This window comes from Gadus chalcogrammus, chromosome 18 (assembly GCF_026213295.1).
Source record: "Gadus chalcogrammus isolate NIFS_2021 chromosome 18, NIFS_Gcha_1.0, whole genome shotgun sequence".
NCBI lineage: Eukaryota > Metazoa > Chordata > Actinopteri > Gadiformes > Gadidae > Gadus > Gadus chalcogrammus.
This window is the reverse complement of record NC_079429.1, coordinates 1,687,047-1,709,282: the sequence shown is the minus strand read 5'-3', so window position 1 is coordinate 1,709,282 and position 22,236 is coordinate 1,687,047. Positions and strand designations below refer to the sequence as shown.

General features: G+C 47.7%; 2 protein-coding genes across 2 annotated transcripts in view; both read right to left on the bottom strand.

Annotated features, from left to right (window-relative positions):
• Positions 1-2,258: 2,258 nt before the first annotated feature.
• On the bottom strand, positions 2,259-11,340 carry dpysl4 (dihydropyrimidinase like 4). The gene is made up of 15 exons (XM_056577022.1): positions 11,017-11,340; positions 8,816-8,904; positions 7,647-7,831; positions 7,007-7,171; positions 6,862-6,923; positions 6,073-6,153; positions 5,884-5,952; positions 4,922-5,042; positions 4,687-4,843; positions 3,902-4,043; positions 3,560-3,644; positions 3,341-3,426; positions 2,934-3,113; positions 2,436-2,601; positions 2,259-2,350 (listed from the first exon to the last, which is right to left on the bottom strand). Exons 1-15 carry the CDS (start codon positions 11,338-11,340, stop codon positions 2,259-2,261), a joined length of 2,004 nt encoding a protein of 667 aa, XP_056432997.1.
• A 1,500-nt stretch (positions 11,341-12,840) lies between these two features.
• Positions 12,841-22,236, bottom strand: part of jakmip3 (Janus kinase and microtubule interacting protein 3) — a 12,775-nt gene continuing 3,379 nt past the window's right edge. The window contains exons 5-24 of the mRNA XM_056577102.1: positions 21,387-21,500; positions 20,920-21,066; positions 20,287-20,418; positions 19,776-19,811; positions 19,463-19,534; positions 19,052-19,150; positions 18,402-18,536; positions 17,983-18,066; positions 17,825-17,887; positions 16,659-16,757; positions 16,475-16,573; positions 16,310-16,363; positions 15,904-15,969; positions 15,606-15,674; positions 15,334-15,411; positions 15,104-15,170; positions 14,892-15,028; positions 14,475-14,540; positions 14,287-14,344; positions 12,841-13,839 (exon numbers count right to left, since the gene is read on the bottom strand). Coding sequence (XP_056433077.1) covers positions 14,294-14,344; positions 14,475-14,540; positions 14,892-15,028; positions 15,104-15,170; positions 15,334-15,411; positions 15,606-15,674; positions 15,904-15,969; positions 16,310-16,363; positions 16,475-16,573; positions 16,659-16,757; positions 17,825-17,887; positions 17,983-18,066; positions 18,402-18,536; positions 19,052-19,150; positions 19,463-19,534; positions 19,776-19,811; positions 20,287-20,418; positions 20,920-21,066; positions 21,387-21,500 — 1,668 coding nt within the window. The 3' untranslated portion in view covers positions 12,841-13,839; positions 14,287-14,293. The remainder of the gene's footprint in view (positions 13,840-14,286; positions 14,345-14,474; positions 14,541-14,891; positions 15,029-15,103; positions 15,171-15,333; positions 15,412-15,605; positions 15,675-15,903; positions 15,970-16,309; positions 16,364-16,474; positions 16,574-16,658; positions 16,758-17,824; positions 17,888-17,982; positions 18,067-18,401; positions 18,537-19,051; positions 19,151-19,462; positions 19,535-19,775; positions 19,812-20,286; positions 20,419-20,919; positions 21,067-21,386; positions 21,501-22,236) is intronic.

Below are 22,236 nucleotides of genomic sequence, written 5' to 3'. Positions count from 1 at the left end.
ATCAGGTCCTGTCGTTGTCATGGTAACACAGGTCATGAGGTCGGAGGTCATGAGGAGGTTGTGGGTCAGTAAGGAATTCAAAGCCAGACTGACAGCGTCTCTCTGCCCGAAGTTTATTAGTGGACTTCAGCGCTATCGTTATCACAACTGGAAGTGGTTCTACACACACACAACAGGAATTTCGTTTACATTCACAACAGGAAGTGGGCTTACATTCAAAACAGGAAGTAGAGAGAGCAAACCGAGGGTCACACGTCATCTCTGTGGCCACCCGATCCCCTGACCTGGCGATCCATGGGACGAAAAGCTTTCCAAAGATAACGCTCACGGCAGCTACTGGCAGATATCCAGTATTAGTATATGCTACACGTGAACCTCCTAAAATGGCGGAATTTGATTGGTTCGCTATCTTAGGATATTGGGCAATATCCCATGATTGAGTTCTCAAACTCAAGATATTGTGTGACGTCATCTCGTGACGCTAATGAAACCAAATAAACCGCTGAAAAAACAATAAATCCTGGAAAAAACGTTATCTTGTTTATTTTTGGAGTTTTCACGTGTAGTATATAGGCCTACAAAATTATTATACCCCTCAGGCTTCGTGAATAGCCCCATCGACCTACGGTCTGGGGGCTATTCCCCACTATTCACTATTCATTCAATAATTGTTAACTATACAATTAATTTGAGATTGGTCCCTGAGGATCGGGTAGCCCCAGGCTCCATGTTGTTGTGATCCAACATGGCTGACGTCTACTGGGTGGCTCTGGGGTGCCTGGCCTGGGATGGAGTTGACTATAACCCAGGTTGGAGCCATGGCTCTAGCCCAGATTGGCCGCCGATCCAACCGTTGAAGAGCCATCTTGGATCAGAGCTGGACTCTGGCTGCTTGCTGAACTGCATACTAGCATACTAAAGAGTCAGCGAGAATAGTATGTTTGAAACCATTGCCAATAGCCTAGTTGACATGATGTAAAATGGCGAAACCTGTGACATTGTACTTTAGCTACAAAATGCCTTAGGATTCATAAAACTATGTAAAAAATATAAAAAAATTAAATATAAAATGATTCCTTACAAACAGTCTAAGAAGAGGAGGGGGGTGTTATACAACCATAATATATAGTCAGGCATATACCACATTAATGTTTGTATATAAAATGTAAAAATTATTAAAAAATGCTACCTGACATATTCCTGGCATGGGAACAGTTCTGAGCCTGTGTAACAGTACCACCTGCTGGTATAGTTGAGGTACCGCAGGTGGGAGACATTGACTAGTTGTTTCAAGTTAGTTAATAAAAGCTAGCGTTATCGATCCTCCAACGAGATGGCAAGACGAATGGAATATGTGGCAAACACTATGTGGTGATTAAGTTCAACTCAACAAGCTAGTCATAGTTGGGTAATGCTACTTCATGTAGCGTTAGTTAATTAAGATTACAGAAAAGTTTTGTTTCTTGAGAGATAGCTTCTGAGAGGACTAGCTAGTTTCTTGAGGGACTAGTTTGTTTTAGGATAAATTGGTTGGATTCTTGATGGCCTAGTTAGTGACTGAGAGGACTGGTTAATTTCTGAGAAGTCTAGTTTGTTTGTGGATGGCCTAGTCTGCTTCTGAGAGGACAAGTTTGTATCTTAGAGGTCTAGCTAGTTTCTAAACGAAGTAGATCGTTTCTGAGAGGTCTAGCTAGTTTCTAGAGTGACTAGTTAGTTTCCGGAGGAACTAGTTTGTTTACAATATTTCTAGTTTGTTTCTTAGCGGGCTAGTTAATTCCAGTTGTTAGTGGCAAGGGATGAAGACAAAGAAACCTCTAAGAAAATTAAATTGAAAGAGACAGGCTCTGTGATTACACAATAATCTAGAGGAATCATCTAGTCGCAGACATTTGAATGTAGGCAAAGGTAATCAGCATGTCGTTTTAGATTAGCTAGTTAAGGTACTTTTAGCTGTGTGGATTAAAGGTGTTATTAAACAGTGGTGACGGTATGTTAATGAGGAGATTTCTGTCAATATGTCTTGCAAGTCATGGTTAGGTTTGGGGTTACGGTAAGCAGGGTGTTTTTAAGCATGGGGTAGGTATTCTTTGCAAGGCAGTGTTTAGGGTTAGGGTTGACAGGCTGTTATTACAGCGTTATTAAGCAGGGAGCGCATACATTTTCAAAGGCGTGGTTAATTAAGGATGTTGAGCTTCATGGTTTCAGGACGATGGATTCAGAAGAGGATCTTGCTACAGAGAGGATTACTGAATCAAGTTTTAGGACAAGGTGGTGATGTTGGATCTCCCACCAGGGGGCGCTACGATCCTCTGCGTGGCGCGACGTGGGATGTGGTCATCAACTTGGGTTCCTAAGGAGAAAAGGATTTAGTTTAGATAGTGGGGGTAAGGTTGTGCTGGTGATGATACCACAGAGACGACCAGCATTATCAATACCTGCGAGAGTGAAACCTGATTGGTGGAGGTTTCGGGGGGCGATCATTGTTTTGGGGCAGGCTGAACCTCTAGTGGTAGGAGTGGGTGGGACCGATTTTGTCATGCTGGTTACATCGTGGACTGGACCATCATAGTTCCCACGGGGTACACCACGAGCCTCGGCCATCTGACAGAAATGAGGGACGAGATGTTGGTCTCTACCAAGATTGGATGAAGAACTTTTCACAAATTATAAAACAAACACCACACACAGTTTACAACATTCAAAACAATTTCCAAAAATTTCCAATAACCTCCCCAACCCTTGCTAAAAACGCACAAAACATCAGCTTGCTCACTGCCGTTAACTAGTTGTTATCATTAGCTAGCTCAGTACGGTTCTCCTTCTGTACCGATAGCTAGCCATGTATGGTTAGCTAGCTCAGGTCTGTTAACTCATCTGTAAAATTAGCTAGCTTAGTACCATCATCGCTTCAGTACTGTGAGCTAGCTCAGTACCTTGCTCCTAGCTCGGATCCGTTTGTAGACAAAGTCAGGGAAAGCCTTCCTGGGAACGAAGCGCCCGGTTCCCTCGGCGACGGTGAGTTTTCCGTCCTCGAGAACGATCCGTCCGCCGCTGATGACGATGGTGGGGCCACCGCGCACCTCCATTCCCTCAAAGACGTTGATCTCCACGGTCTAAAGACACAGCAAGACACCGCTTTAGCACTACAACGACACACTGTCTTAGCGCAGAGAGACGCTGGTTTAGCACAACAACCAACTAGCCTAGCGGCGCGGTTTAGAACTTCACAACACACTAGCTTAGCAGCGCAAGACAAAGCAAGATAATAGGTGAGCAGAGCAATACACTAGCTTTGGGCACAGTTCGGTAGTTATGTTTAGTTAATTAGTTAGTTAGTTACCAGATTGTGTGTTTTAGCTGAAAAGGTCTGCAGCTCTTTAGGATTCCAGATCACAATGTCTGCATCCGAGCCCACAGCAATACGACCTGAACGCACGCACACAGACACATTTTTTGTACCTATCATATGTTTACATTAGTACTATTAGTCATATTATGTTACCGTTAGTATAATTAGTAAGTCGTAGTATTATAAGTAATATGAGTTGCATTGTGTTACCTTTGCGTGGGTAGATATTGAAGAGTTTAGCAGCATTTGTACTCGTCACGGCAACAAACTCATTTTCATCCATCTTCCCTGTGGACTAGAGTCAGACAGAGAGCGAAAGACAGACAGACAGACAGACAGACAGACAGACAGACAGACAGACAGACAGACAGACAGACAGAGAGATGGCAGCGTTAATGTCTGAAACTTCTAAACACTTTCTTTCACCAAATCAGCTCCATCAAGTTCATGCTTTTATTGTGTCTTAAGCTGTACGATACCGCCAGCGTGCAAAAACCATACCGTCTGACATTAGAGGTTTCAGGGTCAAAGGTCAGGTCAGAGATGACTCACCACGGCTGCATCCCAGACAATGGCCATCCTCTCCTCCACCCCATTGGTTCCCTCTGGGATCAGTGAGAAGTCGTCCTTCCCAACCGCCTTCTGAGCGGTAGAGAAGCTAGCATGGGCGCTAGCCGTCACCTGAAGATCCCCACTAAGACACAGCAGAAGTGAGCATTAAAGATTGCGTAACCCCGCAAATCCCACAACCTCCCAAGAAATACAGTAGATGTTAGCATGCTAAGCTACATGGTGGCAGCACTGACCAAGCTGGCAGGTAGGGGAGGTACATTAGCATGCTAAGCTACATGGTGGCAGCACTGACCAAGCTGGCAGGTAGGTGAGGTACATTAGCATGCTAAGCTACATGATGGCAGCACTGACCAAGCTGGCAGGTAGGTGAGGTACATTAGCATGCTAAGCTACATGGTGGCAGCACTGACCAAGCTGGCAGGTAGGTGAGGTACATTAGCATTCTAAGCTACATGGTGGCAGCACTGACCAAGCTAGCAGGGAGGTGAGGTACATTAGCATGCTAAGCTACATGGTGGCCGCACTGACCAGGCTGGCAGGTAGGTGAGGTACATTAGCATGCTAAGCTACATGGTGGCCGCACTGACCAGGCCAGCAGGGAGGTGAGGTACATTAGCATGCTAAGCTACATGGTGGCAGTACTGACCAGGCTGGCAGGTAGGTGAGGTACATTAGCATGCTAAGCTACATGGTGGCAGTACTGACCAGGCCAGCAGGGAGGTGAGGTACATTAGCATGCTAAGCTACATGGTGGCAGCACTGACCAGGCTAGCAGGGAGGTGAGGTACTGCGGGGTGGAAGGGTCGGGGTTGAGGGGCGGGCTCATCACAAAGGCTGCAGCGTGGGCCCAGTCTTTGGACCAATAGTTGCTGCCGTCGGTGGCAAGGCCGGCTGCGATTGGCTCCCCAAACACGACCATACCTGGAGGAGAGGTGCGTGATTAACATGGGGTGAGTTCCGCCACACGTTTTTGGTGTCCCAACAGGAAGTAGAGCTTACCCTTCTTCCTGGCTTTCGCGATGACGTCGGCCGCCGCCTTGCTCATCACCTTGGTTACGTAAAGTGGACAGTTGGCTTGCTTGGCGATGGTCAGCGCCCGGAACACCGCCTCGCACTCCACCTGTAGAACAAAGCACACATCTGAACATACCTGCAGACCACAATACATGCCTTTACACAACGACACACCTGTAAACACCTGTTCACTACAAGGCACATGTACACCACAAGACACACCTGTCGGACCCAACACAGATGTACGCACCTATACAGTACAAGGCACCTGTATACCACAACACACACCTATACACACCTGGATATCATGACACAAACCTGTAGGGCCCACAGACCAGTACACACCTGTACGCCACAACACACCTCTACGCAACACACACATACACCTGTATAGCACCTGTAACGCCCTCACCTTTACATACAACCTTGCACACCTTGAACTGTGTGCTAGTTTGTGTGTGTCTGCGTGTGTGTGTCTGTGTGTGTGTGTGTGTGTGTGTGTGTGTGTGTGTGTGTGTGTGTGTGTGTGTGTGTGTGTGTGTGTGTGTGTGTGTGTGTGTGTGTGTGTGTGTGTGTGTGTGTGTGTGTGTGTGTGTGTGTGCGTGTGTGTGTGTGTGTGTCTGCGTGTGTGCGCGCGCGTGTGTGTGTGTATGTGTGTGTGTGTGTGTGTGTGTGTGTGTGTGTGTGCGTGTGTGTGTGTGTGTGTCTCCGTGTCTGTGTGTGTGTGTGTGTGTGTGTGTGTGTGTGCGTGTGTGCGCGCGCGTGTGTGTGTATGTGTGTGCGTGTGTCTGTGTGTGTGTGTGTGTGTGTGTGTGTGTGTGTGTGTGTGTGTGTGTGTGTGTGTGTGTGTGTGTGTGTGTCTACCTCATCAGGGTGGGACAGGGCGTGTGTGTCTGTGTGTGTGTGTGTGTGTGTGTGTGTGTGTGTGTGTCTCCGTGTGTGTCTACCTCATCAGGGTGGGACAGGGCATGTCCCTCAGGGCCAGTAATTCCCAGCTCCAGGAGTTTCTTCTGCTCCTGAAATGAAATCTCTTTATTAATCTCAATAATTAATCTTATTTGCGTCCATGACGACCGTTCTTCCTCCTTGGAGACGGGTATTTCAATATTTAATCTTATGGTGGGAAAGGCTCTTACTTCACTAATGATGTCTCCATTCTCCGCGTGGACCTGGGCGATGGCTCCCAGATCTCTCAGGGCCTGGAAGGCCTCATAGATCTGGAAGACACCAGAGTACTGTCTGACCCTGGCACAGCTCACTGCCTAACCCCAGGACGGAGTGCTGTCTGACCCTGGCACAGCTCACTGTCTAACCCCAGGACGGAGTGCTGTCTGACCCTGGCACAGCTCACTGCCTAACCCCAGGACGGAGTGCTGTCTGACCCTGGCACAGCTCACTGTCTAACCCCAGGACGGAGTGCTGTCTGACCCTGGCACAGCTCACTGCCTAACCCCAGGACGGAGTGCTGTCTGACCCTGGCACAGCTCACTGTCTAACCCCAGGACGGAGTGCTGTCTGACCCTGGCACAGCTCACTGTCTAACCCCAGGACGGGGTGCTGTCTGACCCTGGCACAGCATACTGTCTAACCCCAGGACGGGGTGCTGTCTGACCCTGACACAGCATACTGTCTAACCCCAGGACGGGGTGCTGTCTGACCCTGGCACAGCTCACTGTCTAGCCCCAGGACGGGGTTGTTTAACCCTGGTATATGAAACTGTTTAACCTGAGTACAGAATGTTGCTCAACCCTGTTCCTGGTACAGAATACTGTTTAACCCTGGTACTGAATACTTTCTAACCCTAGTACATTCTTCTGTCTAGCCCTTAAATAGGATACTGTATAACCGTGGTACAGAATACTGTATAACCCTAGTACAGAATACTGTATAACCCTGGTGCAGAAAACAATGTTGCGTTTTCCTACCTGAGAGTCGGAGCTCTGATATTTGTCTTTGTAGCCCATGAAGAGAAGGAAGGAATTCACCCCTGAGACATGAAACACACAATTAATAACACTGCATACAATCGAATACACAGTGACGATGCAAAGGCACACAACTGAAACACACCTTTGTCCTTGACCAGGCTCTCTATCTCCTCGTAGAGACCTTCATGCCACCGCGTGATGTCCATGTGCAGAGAGTAGTCGCAGCACGCCCTGCTGTCCGCCACATCCCTCCACTGGTCGTACGCGGCCATTAAGCTAGTCCCCGGCTCGGGGAGCACGTGGTCGACTGGGGACAAGAGGGGATGACGTGCAGTTGATCTCATGTGGGGTAGGTTGGAGGACGGTACGTGTCCGTCGGTGAGTGTGTAGTCGTCAGTAGATGAGTGTGTAGTCGTCAGTAGATGAGTGTGTAGGCGTCAGTAGATGAGTGTGTAGGCGTCAGTAGATGAGTGTGTAGTCTTCAGTAGGTGAGTGTGTAGTCGTCAGTGGATGAGTGTGTAGTCGTCAGTAGATGAGTGTGTAGGCGTCAGTAGATGAGTGTGTAGGCGTCAGTAGATGAGTGTGTAGTCTTCAGTAGATGAGTATGTAGGCGTCAGTAGATGAGTGTGTAGGCGTCAGTAGATGAGTGTGTAGGCGTCAGTAGATGAGTGTGTAGTCTTCAGTAGATGAGTATGTAGGCGTCAGTAGGTGAGTGTGTAGTCTTCAGTAGGTGAGTATGTAGTCGTCAGTAGGTGTCAGTCGATGGCTGGAGGTCGTCTTACTGATCATGGTGGTCCCTCCAGCCAGGGCCGCTTTAGTCCCGTGGTAGAAGTCGTCCGCAGGGTGCATGCCCCCCTGGGGCGCGTGGAGGCTGGTGTTAGCATCCAGCCCTCCCGGGATGACGATGAAGCCGTACGCGTCCACGGTCCTCACGTCGCTGGGAACGATCAACTTCTCTCCGATCTGCCTGCACACCGACGCAGCGATCGTAACTCACTCACTCACTCACTCACTCACTCACTCACTCACTCACTAAGTCACCGCTCACACACCTCCCGGTTGAACCCATCCACTGACCGGGCATCTGAACGGTATTTATTATGCTGCCTTTCCATCAGGGTGGGTACAGCTGGAACCTGAGATGTGCCCAAACCCGTGCTCAGAATGCGGTTTAGTATTTCCATGACTTTAGCCAGGTGGTAGGTGATACAGTGATGGGAGACTAACGCATGGATAACAAGTTATGCGTTCATTATATCTTAGAAGTTAGATGACCCATTCAAGCTGTTGACCTAACAGGAGTCTTTTCACAACAAGGAAGGCAGGCTTGTACCAGTATAGGAGTCTTGTAATGGAGCCATCTCACACAATATACAGTATATATATATATATAATATATATATATATGTTCTGCCTACTATATATAAACTTTAGTACAGGCTCGAGGCCCACAAGGCAAACATTACATTACATACAACAATACATTACATAAATATAGATAAAGGAAAATAAATATCTACACAAGGAATACCAACACATGCCCATTTGAGGTTTCAGTATGAAGGATGCCAGTTTAATCCAATTGGAAGAAATGTTCTTTTAACCCCGCTAGCCAGCAGGAACAGAGCCACTTTCTCTGAGTTTGATCGTGTTGCCCCCAGATTAGAATTTGTGTCGAAGACCAGCGGCTGTTTAATTCTATTAATCCCGACCCTCACTAATAGAAAACATCGGGGTCGTGGTTAAACCTGGACTTATTGATGGTGTAATGCTGGGATCATCCAGAGATATTGATATCTGGAATACTTGGATCTATCTGGAGTTATAGATGATGTAATGATTGGATCTATCTGTTGTTATTAATGAGTAATACTTGGACCTATGTGTAGTTATTGATGATGTGATGCTTTGATCTATCTGTAGATATTGATGATGTAAAGCTGGTTGTTACTTGATGACTCCATCCTCGATGTAAATGTCTCCGTAGAAAGACTGGTCGTCGTTGACGATCTTTCCTCCTTTGATGATCATGCGGTCGCCCTGGATACAAAGAAATATGAGGTCAGCAAAAGTCAGTCAGCACTAAGGGGATTTATTGAGAATATACTAGTCAGGCGGGGCGATATACTGTGATGGAGGACAGACTAACTGAAGTAAAGAACAGACTGTAACTGTGATAAAGGACAGACTCACTGTGATAAATAAAAGACTGTAACTGTGATGAAGGACAGACTAACTGTGATAAATAAAAGACTGTAACTGATAAAGGACAGACTGTAGCTGGATTAAAGGACAGACTGTAACTGTGTTAAAGGACTGAAAAAAATCCGAACTCTGATGGTTAGGTTTGAACACAGAGCTGTATTCATAGGATGGTTGTGTGTTTCAGTCTCCCATCTCTGTGATGTAGGTCACAAACGGACACACACAGACACAATCTAGGCCACGTCAGAGTTATCTTGTCATTACTGTCCTGAAAAAATAACCCACACCCACCCTCCCTAGCCCCATCCCCCCCCCCCCCCCCCCCCCCCCCCCCCCCCAGTCCCACACACACACACACACACGCACTGAGTATAAAAGAGAGAGTGATGCAGACTGACAAGGAGACTGAAGAAAGGTTCCTTAGCCTAAGGACAAAGAGAGACGGAGAGAGAAAGAGCAAGGGAGAAATAGCGAGAGGGATGGAGAGCATGAGATAGAGGAAGGGACTTCACCGGTTTAAACATCTCTGTCTGCATCTCAAGATGCAGACAGAGATTTATAAACCGGTGAAGCGTCGCGAAATCTCTAAATCGCTAAATAGTATTTTCATCGCAGAGCACACCGGCAACACCCCCCACGGTTCAGCCGGCTACACCCGCTACTCTGGTGGGCTACCACCGGGCCGGTTCAACTGCACGGAGCCGGCGGGTGAACCGCTCATTGTACCGCCGGCCGGGTTGGAGGGACGCGGTTGCTTTGACGTCGTTGCAGTGATTTCGAGTCGTTCTGTCTGACCTACCGCTGGTTTGTTGCTGGTCTTCTTGGCGGGGAAAGACATGCTTATAGTCCGGTTAAAAAAAGGAGGAGACGGGTAAAGGAAAGGATAGGAGGCGCTACCGGTGGGATGCTGATTGTTCTCTTTTACCGGAGAACCGCGACGTGATCACGCGAGACAATGTGTTCAGCACCAGGCGCGCACGGCCACGCCCCTTCTGGGTATCTAGCCCTGTTTAATATTCAGAGGAGAGGAGAGAGAGACGGGGGAGAGAGAAGGAGGGGAGGGGAGGGAGGAGGAGGGGAGAGAGACGGAGGAGGGGAGGATGGGAGAGGAAATGCTTTTGTGATTGATGAAACTTACTTGCTGTGTTAGAAGGACATCAGGGATTATGACAATACCATGGTAACGATGATTCAATCCCCATGGGAAAAAAGAAATAAACCATTAATTAGCATTCGTCATTGCAGGATAAGCATCTTTAGCATTAGCAAGGGGTTGGGGTAAGGGTTAGGTTTTGGATTAAATGTCTTGTGTTATGTTAACACCCTAGTAAACATGAACACCATTAGTTAGATATAAGACCGTTTAGTTAGTCAATGCCTACTTCTTCCAGTGTCACCAACTAAATATAGTAACATGTTGAAGTTTAAATTATACGAGTACCACAAAATGATGGTTGTGATATGAGGTGGGTAGGGGTGTGGCTCGACGTTAGGGTGATGATGTCAGCGCTCAGCGGTGAGGTAGGATAGGGTGATAGTTAGGGGTTAGAGGTTATTTCTTGGGCTGGGGTTATGATGTTAGGGGTTAGGTAGGATAGGGTTATAGTTCGGGGTTAGAGGTTATTTCTGGGAATAGGGTTATAATGTTAAGGGTTGAGTTATGGTTATAGTTAGGGGTAGAGGTTAGGTCTGGAATAAGGGTTGTGATTATGTAAGCGATTAGTTACGGGTTATTTGTATGGGGTTAGAAGCTTCTCCTGGGGTCAGGGTTATTATGTAATGGGTTATGGTTATAATAAGGGTTTAGTAGTTATTCCTGGGGTTAGGGTTACGATGTACAGGGTTATAGTTATAGTTAGGGGATAGCAGGTATTCCTGAGGTTACAGTTCTGATTCTAAGGTTAGGGGGTTAATAGTTAGGGTTTAGCGGTTAGCTGGTTAGCTTACCTGTTTCTTGACGAGGCTCGTACGAGCGTCGCAGCCCGACGCGGGCTCTCTCCTCGGGGCGCTGCTGGGGGGGTTGGGGGGTGCGCAGGCGGAGGCGGTGTCGCTGCAGTAGTCGGGGTCCCAGCGCGGGGTCCGGGTGGGGGGGGCTCTGCGCTGGCTGGCCGGGCTGAAGGACTCAAAGTTGAGCGTCTTGTTTTCGAACGCCCCCTCCACGCTGCAGAACATCCCCCCGTACTTGACCCGCGGCCGGGGGGAGTCTGACCCCAGGCGAGAGAGCAGGGAGCACTCATCGTCCTCCCGGGAGAGGACACCCCGGTCAGACATGGGGAGGGACGGAGAGAGAGAGAGAGAGAGAGAGAGAGAGGTGGATGGAAGAGATGGAGGGATACAGAGTGGTGAGGAGATGGAGTAAGATGAATATAGGAGAGACGGAGAGGTGTGGAGAGATGGATTATTGAAAGATAGAGAAAGAGAGTAATGGAGAGAGATGGAGAGAGAGAGAATGAATAGGATGGAGAGAGACTGAGAAATGAGGATGAAGGAGATTGTGCGAATAGCAGAGAGTGAGATGGAGAGGTCAGAGTCCTGTGTGGCTGAAAGGCGGAGCAAATTACCATTTGAGGGAGAGAGCGAGAGAGAGAGAGAGAGAGAGAGAGAGAGAGAGAGAGAGAGAGAGAGAGAGAGAGAGAGAGAGAGAGAGAGAGAGAGAGAGAGAGAGAGAGAGAATCCCTGCTCGTAACAGACTCGCCTGTCGAGAGAGTTATAAGGGAGTGCAGCTGAGCAGAGGAGCGGGGAAGTAAAACTAGGGGTAGGAGGAGGACAGGAGAAGAGATAATGAGAGTAGGAGAGTAGAGAGGACTATAGAGGCAGAAAGAGAGTGGAGGTGAGCAGAGAGATGCTTAGGAGGAGAGGAAGGGAGAAAGAGGCTGCAAGAGATTGTGTTCGGGAATCGGGTCAACTGTAGATTTCAGTGTGTGTACACGTGCATGTACATGTGAGTGTGTGTTTGTGAGAATCTCCCCTTTCCTGTCTGTTAAATAACATGTCCTGTCTCTCAACATGTCACCAAAACCCCCGGCCCCCCCACAAACAGACACAGACTCAGACACACACACACACCCTCAAAAAGACACACACACACACACACACACACACACACACACACACACACACACACACACACACACACACACACACACACACACACACACACACACACACACACACACACACACACACACACACACACACACACACACACACACACACACACACACACACCCTCAAACAGACCCAGACACACACTCTGCTTGTCTGGGTGTCGCTTCGATTATTGAACAGCTGCTATTAAGATATGTCATTGTTATGAAGTTTAGATGTTCATATATATTTAAAAAATACAAACCCCGATATCAAGAAGAAACTTGGACCACCAGTCGATCTGTGTTTATTCTCTATACATCCCATAATAAAATACCAGAATCATCTTCATCTATCCCAGACATGATTTCCCATCATCACAGCGTCGCCTGGCGCCAGCTTCCATTTAAAACAATGCATTTTCTCACCTCCTTATAGAAGGATAGGAGCACCGTGGGGGGAATCAAACCAAATTAAAAAACACCAAACCTAAACTAGTTTGGCTTCTGCAGGAGTCAAGCACCGAGGAGAGAGACGCGTGGACGCAGTGTGCGTCGTCCGCAGTATAGAAGATATTAGGAAATGGCGGGGAGGGGGTGGGGGAGAGGGAGGGGTGAGGGGGAGGGGGAGGGGGAGGGGGAGAGCTCTGGTCTGAGCTCCGAGCGGTTTCCCTTCATACTCCAGTTCCTCCTCCTTTTCCAATAGTGCCGGTCTGTGTCCGTTGGCCTCGATGCAAGCTCACGTCTGGGGTGGACACGAGACAGTTCCTGGATTGGCATGAACTCTAAGGAGTCCTTCCCTGCCCTGCTCCGAATCCGCTTTGAATCACGGGTTCTGAACACAGAATTTGAAGACAGGTTCTTGAGACTGGATCTGAACAAAGGATCTCAGCACGGGTTGGCAGGTCTCGTGTTCCAGATGTCCCTGTCCTGCACTGATGGAAAAGGAGGAGAGGTTCCTCCTGACCAGAGGTGAGTTATCAGGACCCTGGACTAGCTGTTACCCAGGTAGAAGGTCTCTAGTGGTCTGTGGTGTCTCTGGTGGTCTCTGGTGGTCCCTGGTTGTCCCTGGTTTGGGACGATCTTGTGGTTCTTCTGCATGCTGTGTGAAGACCCTGACGACGAAGGACGTGGTGCTCTGCTTCAGCTCAGAATTACCTCCATCAAATTTTGCTCCCGTGAACTTTAACCTCCACCAAAAGCCTCTGGCAGGTGGAGAGAGGGCTGCCATTTGAAACCAACCGGGAGGACACAATCCTTGTCTTCCTTCTAAAGTGTGCATAGTCATTCTCAAAATAAAGGTCTTTAATACTATTATAAGGTTCTCTCTGTGGCTCTTCTTGTACAGAAGACGGAATATAGTCTTTATAAACCAGGCTTTCAATAAACCGGTGTCCTTATGAAGTCGGGTCCTTTTGAACTGCTCCAATGCAGAGTTGGCACGGTAACCATGTTTTTACCGCCAAACCCCGCCCACTTCTCGGCAGGCCAACGTGTCAGAACCAGCTTGGGATTCTGTCTGTGCTCCGATTGGCTGGGAAGTGGCTGGAACGGGAATAAGTGTCAGCCACGCTGAGACAGTTTGTGATTGGCCGGTGGTCTTCTCGTCAGGGCTAGCGGGGCGATAGGCCCCTCCCCCAGAGTCTGTAGCCGCTGGTTCAAATACACACTGCCCTCTGGTGGCCTGAGGGCAGCAGACACACAGAGACCTTGTCAGTTTAGTGTGTATGTTTCTGAATATACATATACAATACACTAAGTCATAGACAAAGGTGAGGCGTTTGAGGTTTGTGGTAAGAGGTTTAGGGGTTAGAGGTCAGAAGCTAGGGTTCCACAATGTCATGTGTTAAAGGTTAGAGGTCAGAGTGAGAGGTTGAAGAGGTTAGAAGTTTAGGGGTAGAGGTCAGAGGTTAGGGTTATTAGATGTTATGGGTTTGAGATTGCAGGCAGGATAAGAGGTTTTGGTTATTAGAGGTTCTGGGTTGGAGTTAGGGGGTTGGTAGGGTCGGAGGTTACATGTCAGAGCTCAGGGTTTGGAGTTATGGTTTGGGGTTAGAGGTCCCAGGTGGGAGGTCGGGCTTTGGGGTTCAGGGTGAGAGGTTAGGGGTTCGGTAGCAGTGGGAGGACTCACCGCCGCTTTAGGACCAGAGGATGAAGGCCAGAGAAAAGAATAAAAATAAAAATAAAAACTGAGCGGGAAAGAAAAAGACAGGTGTTAGTGTTGTCCCCGGTTACAAACATCAAACATGTTACGAGAATCCTCCGAGAATAGCGTGACGTCTCCGAAGTCATGACGTTACACCTGACTAGGATTCATACCTTCTCTTCTAGCTGTTTGATCTGTCGTTTCTGTGCTTCTATCCATTCCTCCAACTCCTTGTTCCTCTGGACACACAAACGCACGCACAGACGCAGTGTACCATAAGGTTAACTGTCATGTTGTCTAGCGTAAGACGTAGCATGAGTAGCATTAGTGTAGCCTACCTGCTGTGTTGCATAGCATCAGCAGTATAGCATAGCGTAGCCTAACTGTATTGTATAGTGTAGCAGTATAACATAGCGTAGCATACCTGCTGTGTTGTAAAGCATTAGCAGTATAGCGTAGCGTAGCCTACCTTCTGTGTAATAAAATGTAATAGCATTAGCAGTATACTGTTTGTGTAGCGTTGGTGAAGCGTTAGCATGGTCTACCTACTGTGATGTCTGTAATGTTAGCGTCACGTTAGCCTAGCCCACCTGCTGTGCGTGGTGCAGCATGTCCATCCTTTCCCTCAGGATCAGCACGTCCCTCTCGCGCAGCTCCACCATCAGGGCTCTCTTCCACTGCTCCATGGCCCTCTGCAGCCCCTCGCGGTCCTCGTCCGCCAGCAGCTCTGACAGGCGGCATCCCTCCGCCTTCCAGCCCTCCATCCTCCACGCAGACGCCCCCGCACCCCCCTCCCTCCAACCGCCGTAACCCGCGGCCCCCTCCTGCTGCAGGACATCAAACAGCATGGCCTCCAGCTCCATGATCCTCTGGACGGGGGGACAGACGGGTCGATACACGGGGGGGGGGCGGGAGACGGAGAGGGACGGACAGATAGACATCAGCGCGTCAGCGGGACGGTGAATGTTACCTGTTTGGTGAGAGCGTCAGGACACGACAGGTGAAAACAGGTGAAGCCAGGGGAGGACTCACCTTGTGGGCCTGGTCCATAGACTGCTTCCTGTAATCGAGTTCCTCGTCCAGATAGCCCTTCTGTTTACTGAAGAGATCCTTTAACACACGCATACGCGCACCAGGGATGAATATAAATGTCAGACTACAGAAACTCGTACTAAGAATGAATAGTGCACTTGACTTCACCTTGAGTACTCATGCAACTATGAAGGCCTCACCAGAACACCAGTGTTAACTAATCCTTTTTTTCAATGCACACTCAATACTGCTAACACAATCATTGCGCCTACCTTTTCACTCTCGATATCAAACATCTTCTGTTGTAGAGTGGACTTGGTCCCTTCAATGGACTCCAACCACTAAGAAAAACAGACGGACCGACTTAGTATCACTAGCAGGTCAACATTAGTCTATCACTAGCAGTATTCAAAGGTCAACATTAAGCAAGGCTATCTAGCCATGGTTTGGGTTGGTTTTAGCTTGAGGTGGTGTCTGCTAGCGATGGTTTGTTGGCTAGGCTCAATTGGTTTTAGCAAGCAGCTGTTTGTTGGCTAGGTCAGTGAAGTTGGTTTTGCCAGGTCATCTTACCTTCTCAGCCAGCGTGAGAACATTTCTGGCATGGATAACGACAACCTGCTCTTCATTGGAGAGGTTCTGAAACCAAATGTGACACCACCACAAAACAGACATCGCATCACACACATCAAACATTGCATAATATGTGACAGACATAATTTCACACATAAAATGCATTAATTAATACGTAACACACATAACATGAATTATGTCACAAGAACAGACGTTAAATCATCACATAACAGACATTACATCATACGTAACAGTCATTACATCACCAAATAACAAAGACAACATTACATAACATTACATAAATACATATATAGATATATTGTAGAGATACACTATAGATACAGGAGAGCTACACAGTGAGAGATATATTAGACACCCATACGAAGGAAATGCAACATACACTTACGGCGTTATCCCCAAGAATATCCAACTTCTTCATCAGTTCACTGATCACAATTTCCTACCAAAGACAATGTAATAGAATATTATTATATCATAAAACATCATCATATTAAATTATGTTGAACTCAAGTGGCCACGTTGTGTCATTACACGTTAATAATTTGCTTACCGTGACGCCTTCCGCCTCGCAGTAGAGCTGAAGTGGACTGATGCCTTCTGGGAAATGTAGTGGATGGAAGTTGATGCCAGGCGACCGCCGTTCCCGCTCCTTAAACATGGATTGTTTTCATTGTTTTCATGGAAACAGTGAAACCAGCATGTAAGGTAGCCAGTAGTGCTAACATGATACTGACCTCTAGTTCCAAAATGCGGAATTCCAGCAGTTCGTTTTGATCCCTGGCGTCCTGGATGTCAATTCTTAGCCGCGTTTCGTCTGATTCCATCTGCTTCAACTTCAGACCGACAAGAGGACAAGAAGAAGAAAAATACAAATTTCAAAGGTTAAAGGTGTACTGTGTAAGATTCTTTGTTTAAAACATTAAAAAAGGAACAACATTAACAACAAAATGTGACGGAATAACCGTTTTGACATCATGTCAGAGACATATTTGTATTGTGGTGCAGAGATATTTACTGAAGTAAGCAGCTAGCCCAGCTAGCACCGGCCGTAACGTCTCGTAATACCACTTTGTACCACAAGAGGTCACCGTCACTGCAGCGTCCAGTCTGCCCTCAGTCCAACATGACAGGATGAGAGTTGTGCTACCCAGAGCACGTATTCTAACCTCTTGTCAATTGCGGCAAAGAAAATTAATGATAGAAATAGAAGCAAAACATGAGTGTACACCGCTGGAGACAGCTCTTGGCGAGTAAAGGTATTAAATCGGACACTGAATTCGTAACGTACGCTGGTGAGGTTGAAAACAGCTGTTACTGCTCATATTGCAAACGTGTCATTACCTTATGAAGGTAGCTTCGTAACTGACAGTGTTAACCTTTTTCTAAGGATAACTGATGATAAGCGCTTCATACTGAGTGAGAACACAATGGATGGTACAGTAGAGGTGGACACCTAAACTTTATGGTAACATGCTGCACCCTTATTTGTTGGAGCACGGTGGACTAATTCGGCCATAACTCACATGTTGCACCTTTAGCACAACAATATGTTTAGCATCAGGGACATTAATAAGACTGGATTATCCCGACTGGGGGATGATGGAATATATTTGCACTGCACTACCTGGGACTATCAAGCGCAGAGGCTGATTTCCAATTGTCATCTATCACGATTCACATAATGCTCCATGACTACATCTCGAGATGTATTCCTCAATCACCAGTTCACTCGCTGTTCCAAATATAGATTTTCTCAAAGGGGTACTATCATGCCAAGTTGTTTTCATATCGAATAGGTTGCATAAACAGAGTTGATGCTGCAGACAACAAAGATCGAGTGAACAAGCCTCGAGCATTAGGAAAGGAGGTTCAGAACGACGCCAGAGAAGTAGTAGCTTACCTTTTCCAGAAGCTCCTGGTTCCTTTGATACAATGCCTGCTTCTCCTCCACCCACTTCAAATCCTGCGAGAGAGAGAGAGAGAGAGAGAGAGAGAGATGAATTGAATGGATTTTGTGTGGATGTACTGTACAGTGTGTGTGTTTGTATGTGTGCGTACCAGTCCTTGTTGTCTCAGAGACGTCTCCAGGTCCTGAACTCTTCTCTCATAGCGACTAACTTCAGATAACAGCTGCTCCCTGGTCTGGTAGACACAGAGAACCAAAAAGAGAGAGAGGAAGGGAGGGAGAGACAGAGAGAGAGAGAGAGAGAGAGAGAGAGAGAGAGAGAGAGAGAGAGAGAAAGACACACAAACACACACACACACACACACACACACACACACACACACACACACACACACACACAAATAGGACCAGAGCGAGAGAGAAATCAAGACAGAGGGGAGTGAGAGAGAGAAAAGGAATATTGTAGACCGGTGTTTCTTGATGAAGACATATACACACACACACATACACGCACACACACACACACACGCACACACACACGCACGCACACACTTTAAGCAGTGGTGAGGACCTTCATCTCGGTCTCGGGGTCCAGACTGCCTCCACTGGTCTCCTGCAGGAGGGCGTAGGCCCTCTGGAGGGCTTGGTACTCCTGGGTCAGCTGTCTGAAGCGGACCTCTGCGTCCTCGCGTAGGACCACCTGGTCCTCACGAAGAGCCACCTGGTCATCACGAAACACCGCCTACACACACACACACACACACACACACACACACACACACACACACACAATGATGGTTGACTTTTGACCCTATCAACTCTATTGTTTTTTGTTAATATTCAGCCATTCCGAATTTGATGTGTGCAACTCGTTGGTATAAGGGACACTTAAGACAGCAACATTTTCATTTTTTATTAATGATAATCTTTTTGATTTTTGTTTTAGCAAAAATGTCTGTGAAAAAAAGTCCAGCAGCCTGAGAACAACATTTACTTTCCATTAGAGTCTAACGGAGAGTAAATGTTGTACCGAGGCCTTTCACCCGTCCCAAACACATTCTCTATACTAATGATTAGACAGTGTTCTTAATACGGTATACTTAATATCAAGTTGTTGTGTTTGCACTGGCAAAACCGCCGAAATCTGAGCAGTACATTGGGCTAGACGGCTCTAGTGTGTGCAGGGTACTCAGCCCAGGATCGGGAGGGAGGGGGTGTTACATCATCAGGGTCGGTGTCTGGAGTCCGGTCGGTGTGGAACGACAGCGACGATCCATCGGAGTCAACGTCCTCATCGTAACCATAGAAGGTCTCTATAACCTGCAGACACACACACACACACACATGCACGCACACACAGACACACACAGACACACACAGACACACACACGCACGCACACACAGACACACACACGCACGCACACACAGACACACACACGCACACACACACAGACACACACACGCACGCACACACAGACACATAGACACACACAGACACACACACGCACGCACACACAGACACACACAGACACACAGACACACACACACACACACACACACACACACACCATATATTAAGGCCTGAAAGACCGATCCAAGCAACCAGACGGACAGAAAGACAGAACGCCTCACCCTGCAGGCTCTGAAACCTCTTTTTCTCCTCAGAGATTCTTGACGTCGGTATTTGATAATCATGTCCCTCTCCTAGGGTGAAGGAGGAGAAGTAAAGGAGAGGAGAGGAGGAAAGGATGACATTAAAGTCATGATCATAATATCCTGCAATGTTCATGCACGTACAATGTCTTGTATTTGCTACTTGCTTCTGTGTACGTAAACATTATAATGAACAACAGCATCCCCTCTGGTGGTAGTTGGTACTGCAGCTCCTCTTTAAGTGATACTGCTATCAGTATTATTAACATTCAGGAAATACAACACTACTTACTATGACAGTCTTCACATAGCCAGCAGTCTCCAGAGCCTAGGGGTACACACACACGCACACGCACACACACACACTCAGACACCACACACACACACACACACACACACACACACACACACACACACACACACACACACACACACACACACACACACAGTAGTAGTACTTTATTAGGACTGTAGAAGTATTGTGGTAGTACTGTAGTGCATCATACAGATAAGATACTGCTGTCAGTAGTATCATTAATATATTTGTACTGCAGTAGTACCTTGGAGAGGTCCTCTATGAGGCGCTGCCGTATCAGTAGTATCGGTACTATATTAATACTGCAGTAGTACTGCAGTAGTACCTTGGAGAGGTCCTCTATGAGGCGCTGCTGTACCAGTAGTATCAGTACTATATTAGTACTGCAGTAGTACTGCAGTAGTACCTTGGAGAGGTCCTCTATGAGGCGCTGCCGTATCAGTAGTATCAGTACTATATTAGTACTGCAGTAGTACTGCAGTAGTACCTTGGAGAGGTCCTCTATGACGTGCTGCTGCTCCTGCACCTGCAGGTGGAGGAACTGCACCTCCTTCTCCTCGGGGTTCAGCTCCTCCAGGTCGTTTAGAGAGCTGGGCCGCCTCCCGCCTCCTCGGTGCCTCTGCCGCTGGAAACAGACCATAATACCACCGCGCTCCTGTCAGCTCGGTCGCCGCTCAAACCCCACCGGCGCCGACGCGCTGCAGGCGACCCGGGGCGACGGCTACACCCTCAAAGCGTTGCTAGGGGTCTCACACACTCGTCCATGCTGCCATGGTAACCACCGTTGTCAACAGAAACAAGGGTAAATACCGATTTTGAATCAAATGTTGGTAATCACCACATTTCAAGTGTAAGTAAGGTAACCTCTGTATTCCTCGGTTACTACGGTAACCATTGTGATCCTAGTGTAATTGTAACCACCATATCCCAAGTGTAACAATAGCAACTACCCTGTTCTATAATAATTATGGCAACTACCATGTTTCCCCCGCCTGTCAACGACTGTCACCGCTGCGTTCCACCGTATCTACGGTAACTACTGTGTTCCTGGTGTGATCACGGTGACCTCTCGGTTCCGGACCTCTCTTCACGGTGACAGCAGCCCGGTCGTCATGCTTACAATGTCCAGGTTCTCCTGGGTCACGAAGCGTAGCTTGTTGTCGAGGCGACGTACGGCGAGGGCCAGCTCTTCGTTCTTCCGGCTCAGACGTTTGTTTTTGTCCAGGAGCGGAAGGAACTGGCTCTCGGCCTCACGGAGACGCTTCAGCTGGCGTGGAGAATGGAGGATACGGCCCTTTAGTAACACGTGATGAACACGCTAGCAACACGTTGACGACACACTATTGAAGCGTTGTCAACACATCACTAACATTGCTCAACATATTGTAGTCACATCTTATTGTAAGCATGTTGTTAAAATGTTCTTAACAACATGCTGCTGCCGTGTTATCATTCAAATGATGATAACATGTTATGTTGTTATTAACATGTTATTAATAACTTAAAATACAATGTGATTATCATTATTTTTTTTATATCTATGTATATATATATGTGTGTGTGTGTTTGTGTGTGTTTTTATTTTACCAGTTCGTTGCGCTCTTCAGAGAGCAGCGCGTTGCGGTCCTCAAGCTTCCTCACGATGGCGCTGAGCTCAGCGATCTTTAACTGAAACCTCCGGGTCTCCCTGTCCTCCTGCGCCTACACACACACACACACACACACACACACACACACACACACACACACACACACACACACACACACACACACACACACACACACACACAGACACACACAAACACACAGACACACACACACACACACAGACACACACAAACACACAGACACACACACACACACACAGACACACACAGACACACAGACACACACACACACACACACACACACACACACACACACACACACACACACACACACACACACACAGACACACGCAAACACACAGACACACACACACAGACACACACAAACACACAGACACACACACACACACACACACACACACACACACACACACACACACACACACACAATCACACACACACACACACACACACACAGACACACACACACACACAGACACACACAGACACACACAGACACACACAGACACACACAAACACACACACACACACACACACACACACACACACAATCACACACACACACACACACACACACACACACACACACACACACACACACACACACACACACACACACACACACACACAATCACACATACACACGTACACACCAGCAACATCAGCAAGACCATTTTCTACCTGACCACAGCAGTCGTCCTCCTACTACGGTACTACTGTTCTCTTACTACCACAGTTCTACCCAACAACACCTCCCCTTACCCCCGCCCCTCCTCTAGAGAACCAGCCAAGACCAGTTCATATAATTA

Excerpts from the sequence above, each read along its gene's own strand:
- dpysl4 (XM_056577022.1), bottom strand. The coding sequence starts at position 11,340 with ATGTCTGACCGGGGTGTCCTCTCCCGGGAGGACGATGAGTGCTCCCTG. Across the intron at positions 7,832-8,815 it reads ATCGAGGATGGAGTCATCAA|GCAGATCGGAGAGAAGTTGA; the intron begins GTAACAACCAGC and ends GTCGGTGTGCAG. Across the intron at positions 6,924-7,006 it reads GAGCCTGGTCAAGGACAAAG|GGGTGAATTCCTTCCTTCTC; the intron begins GTGTGTTTCAGT and ends TTCATGTCTCAG.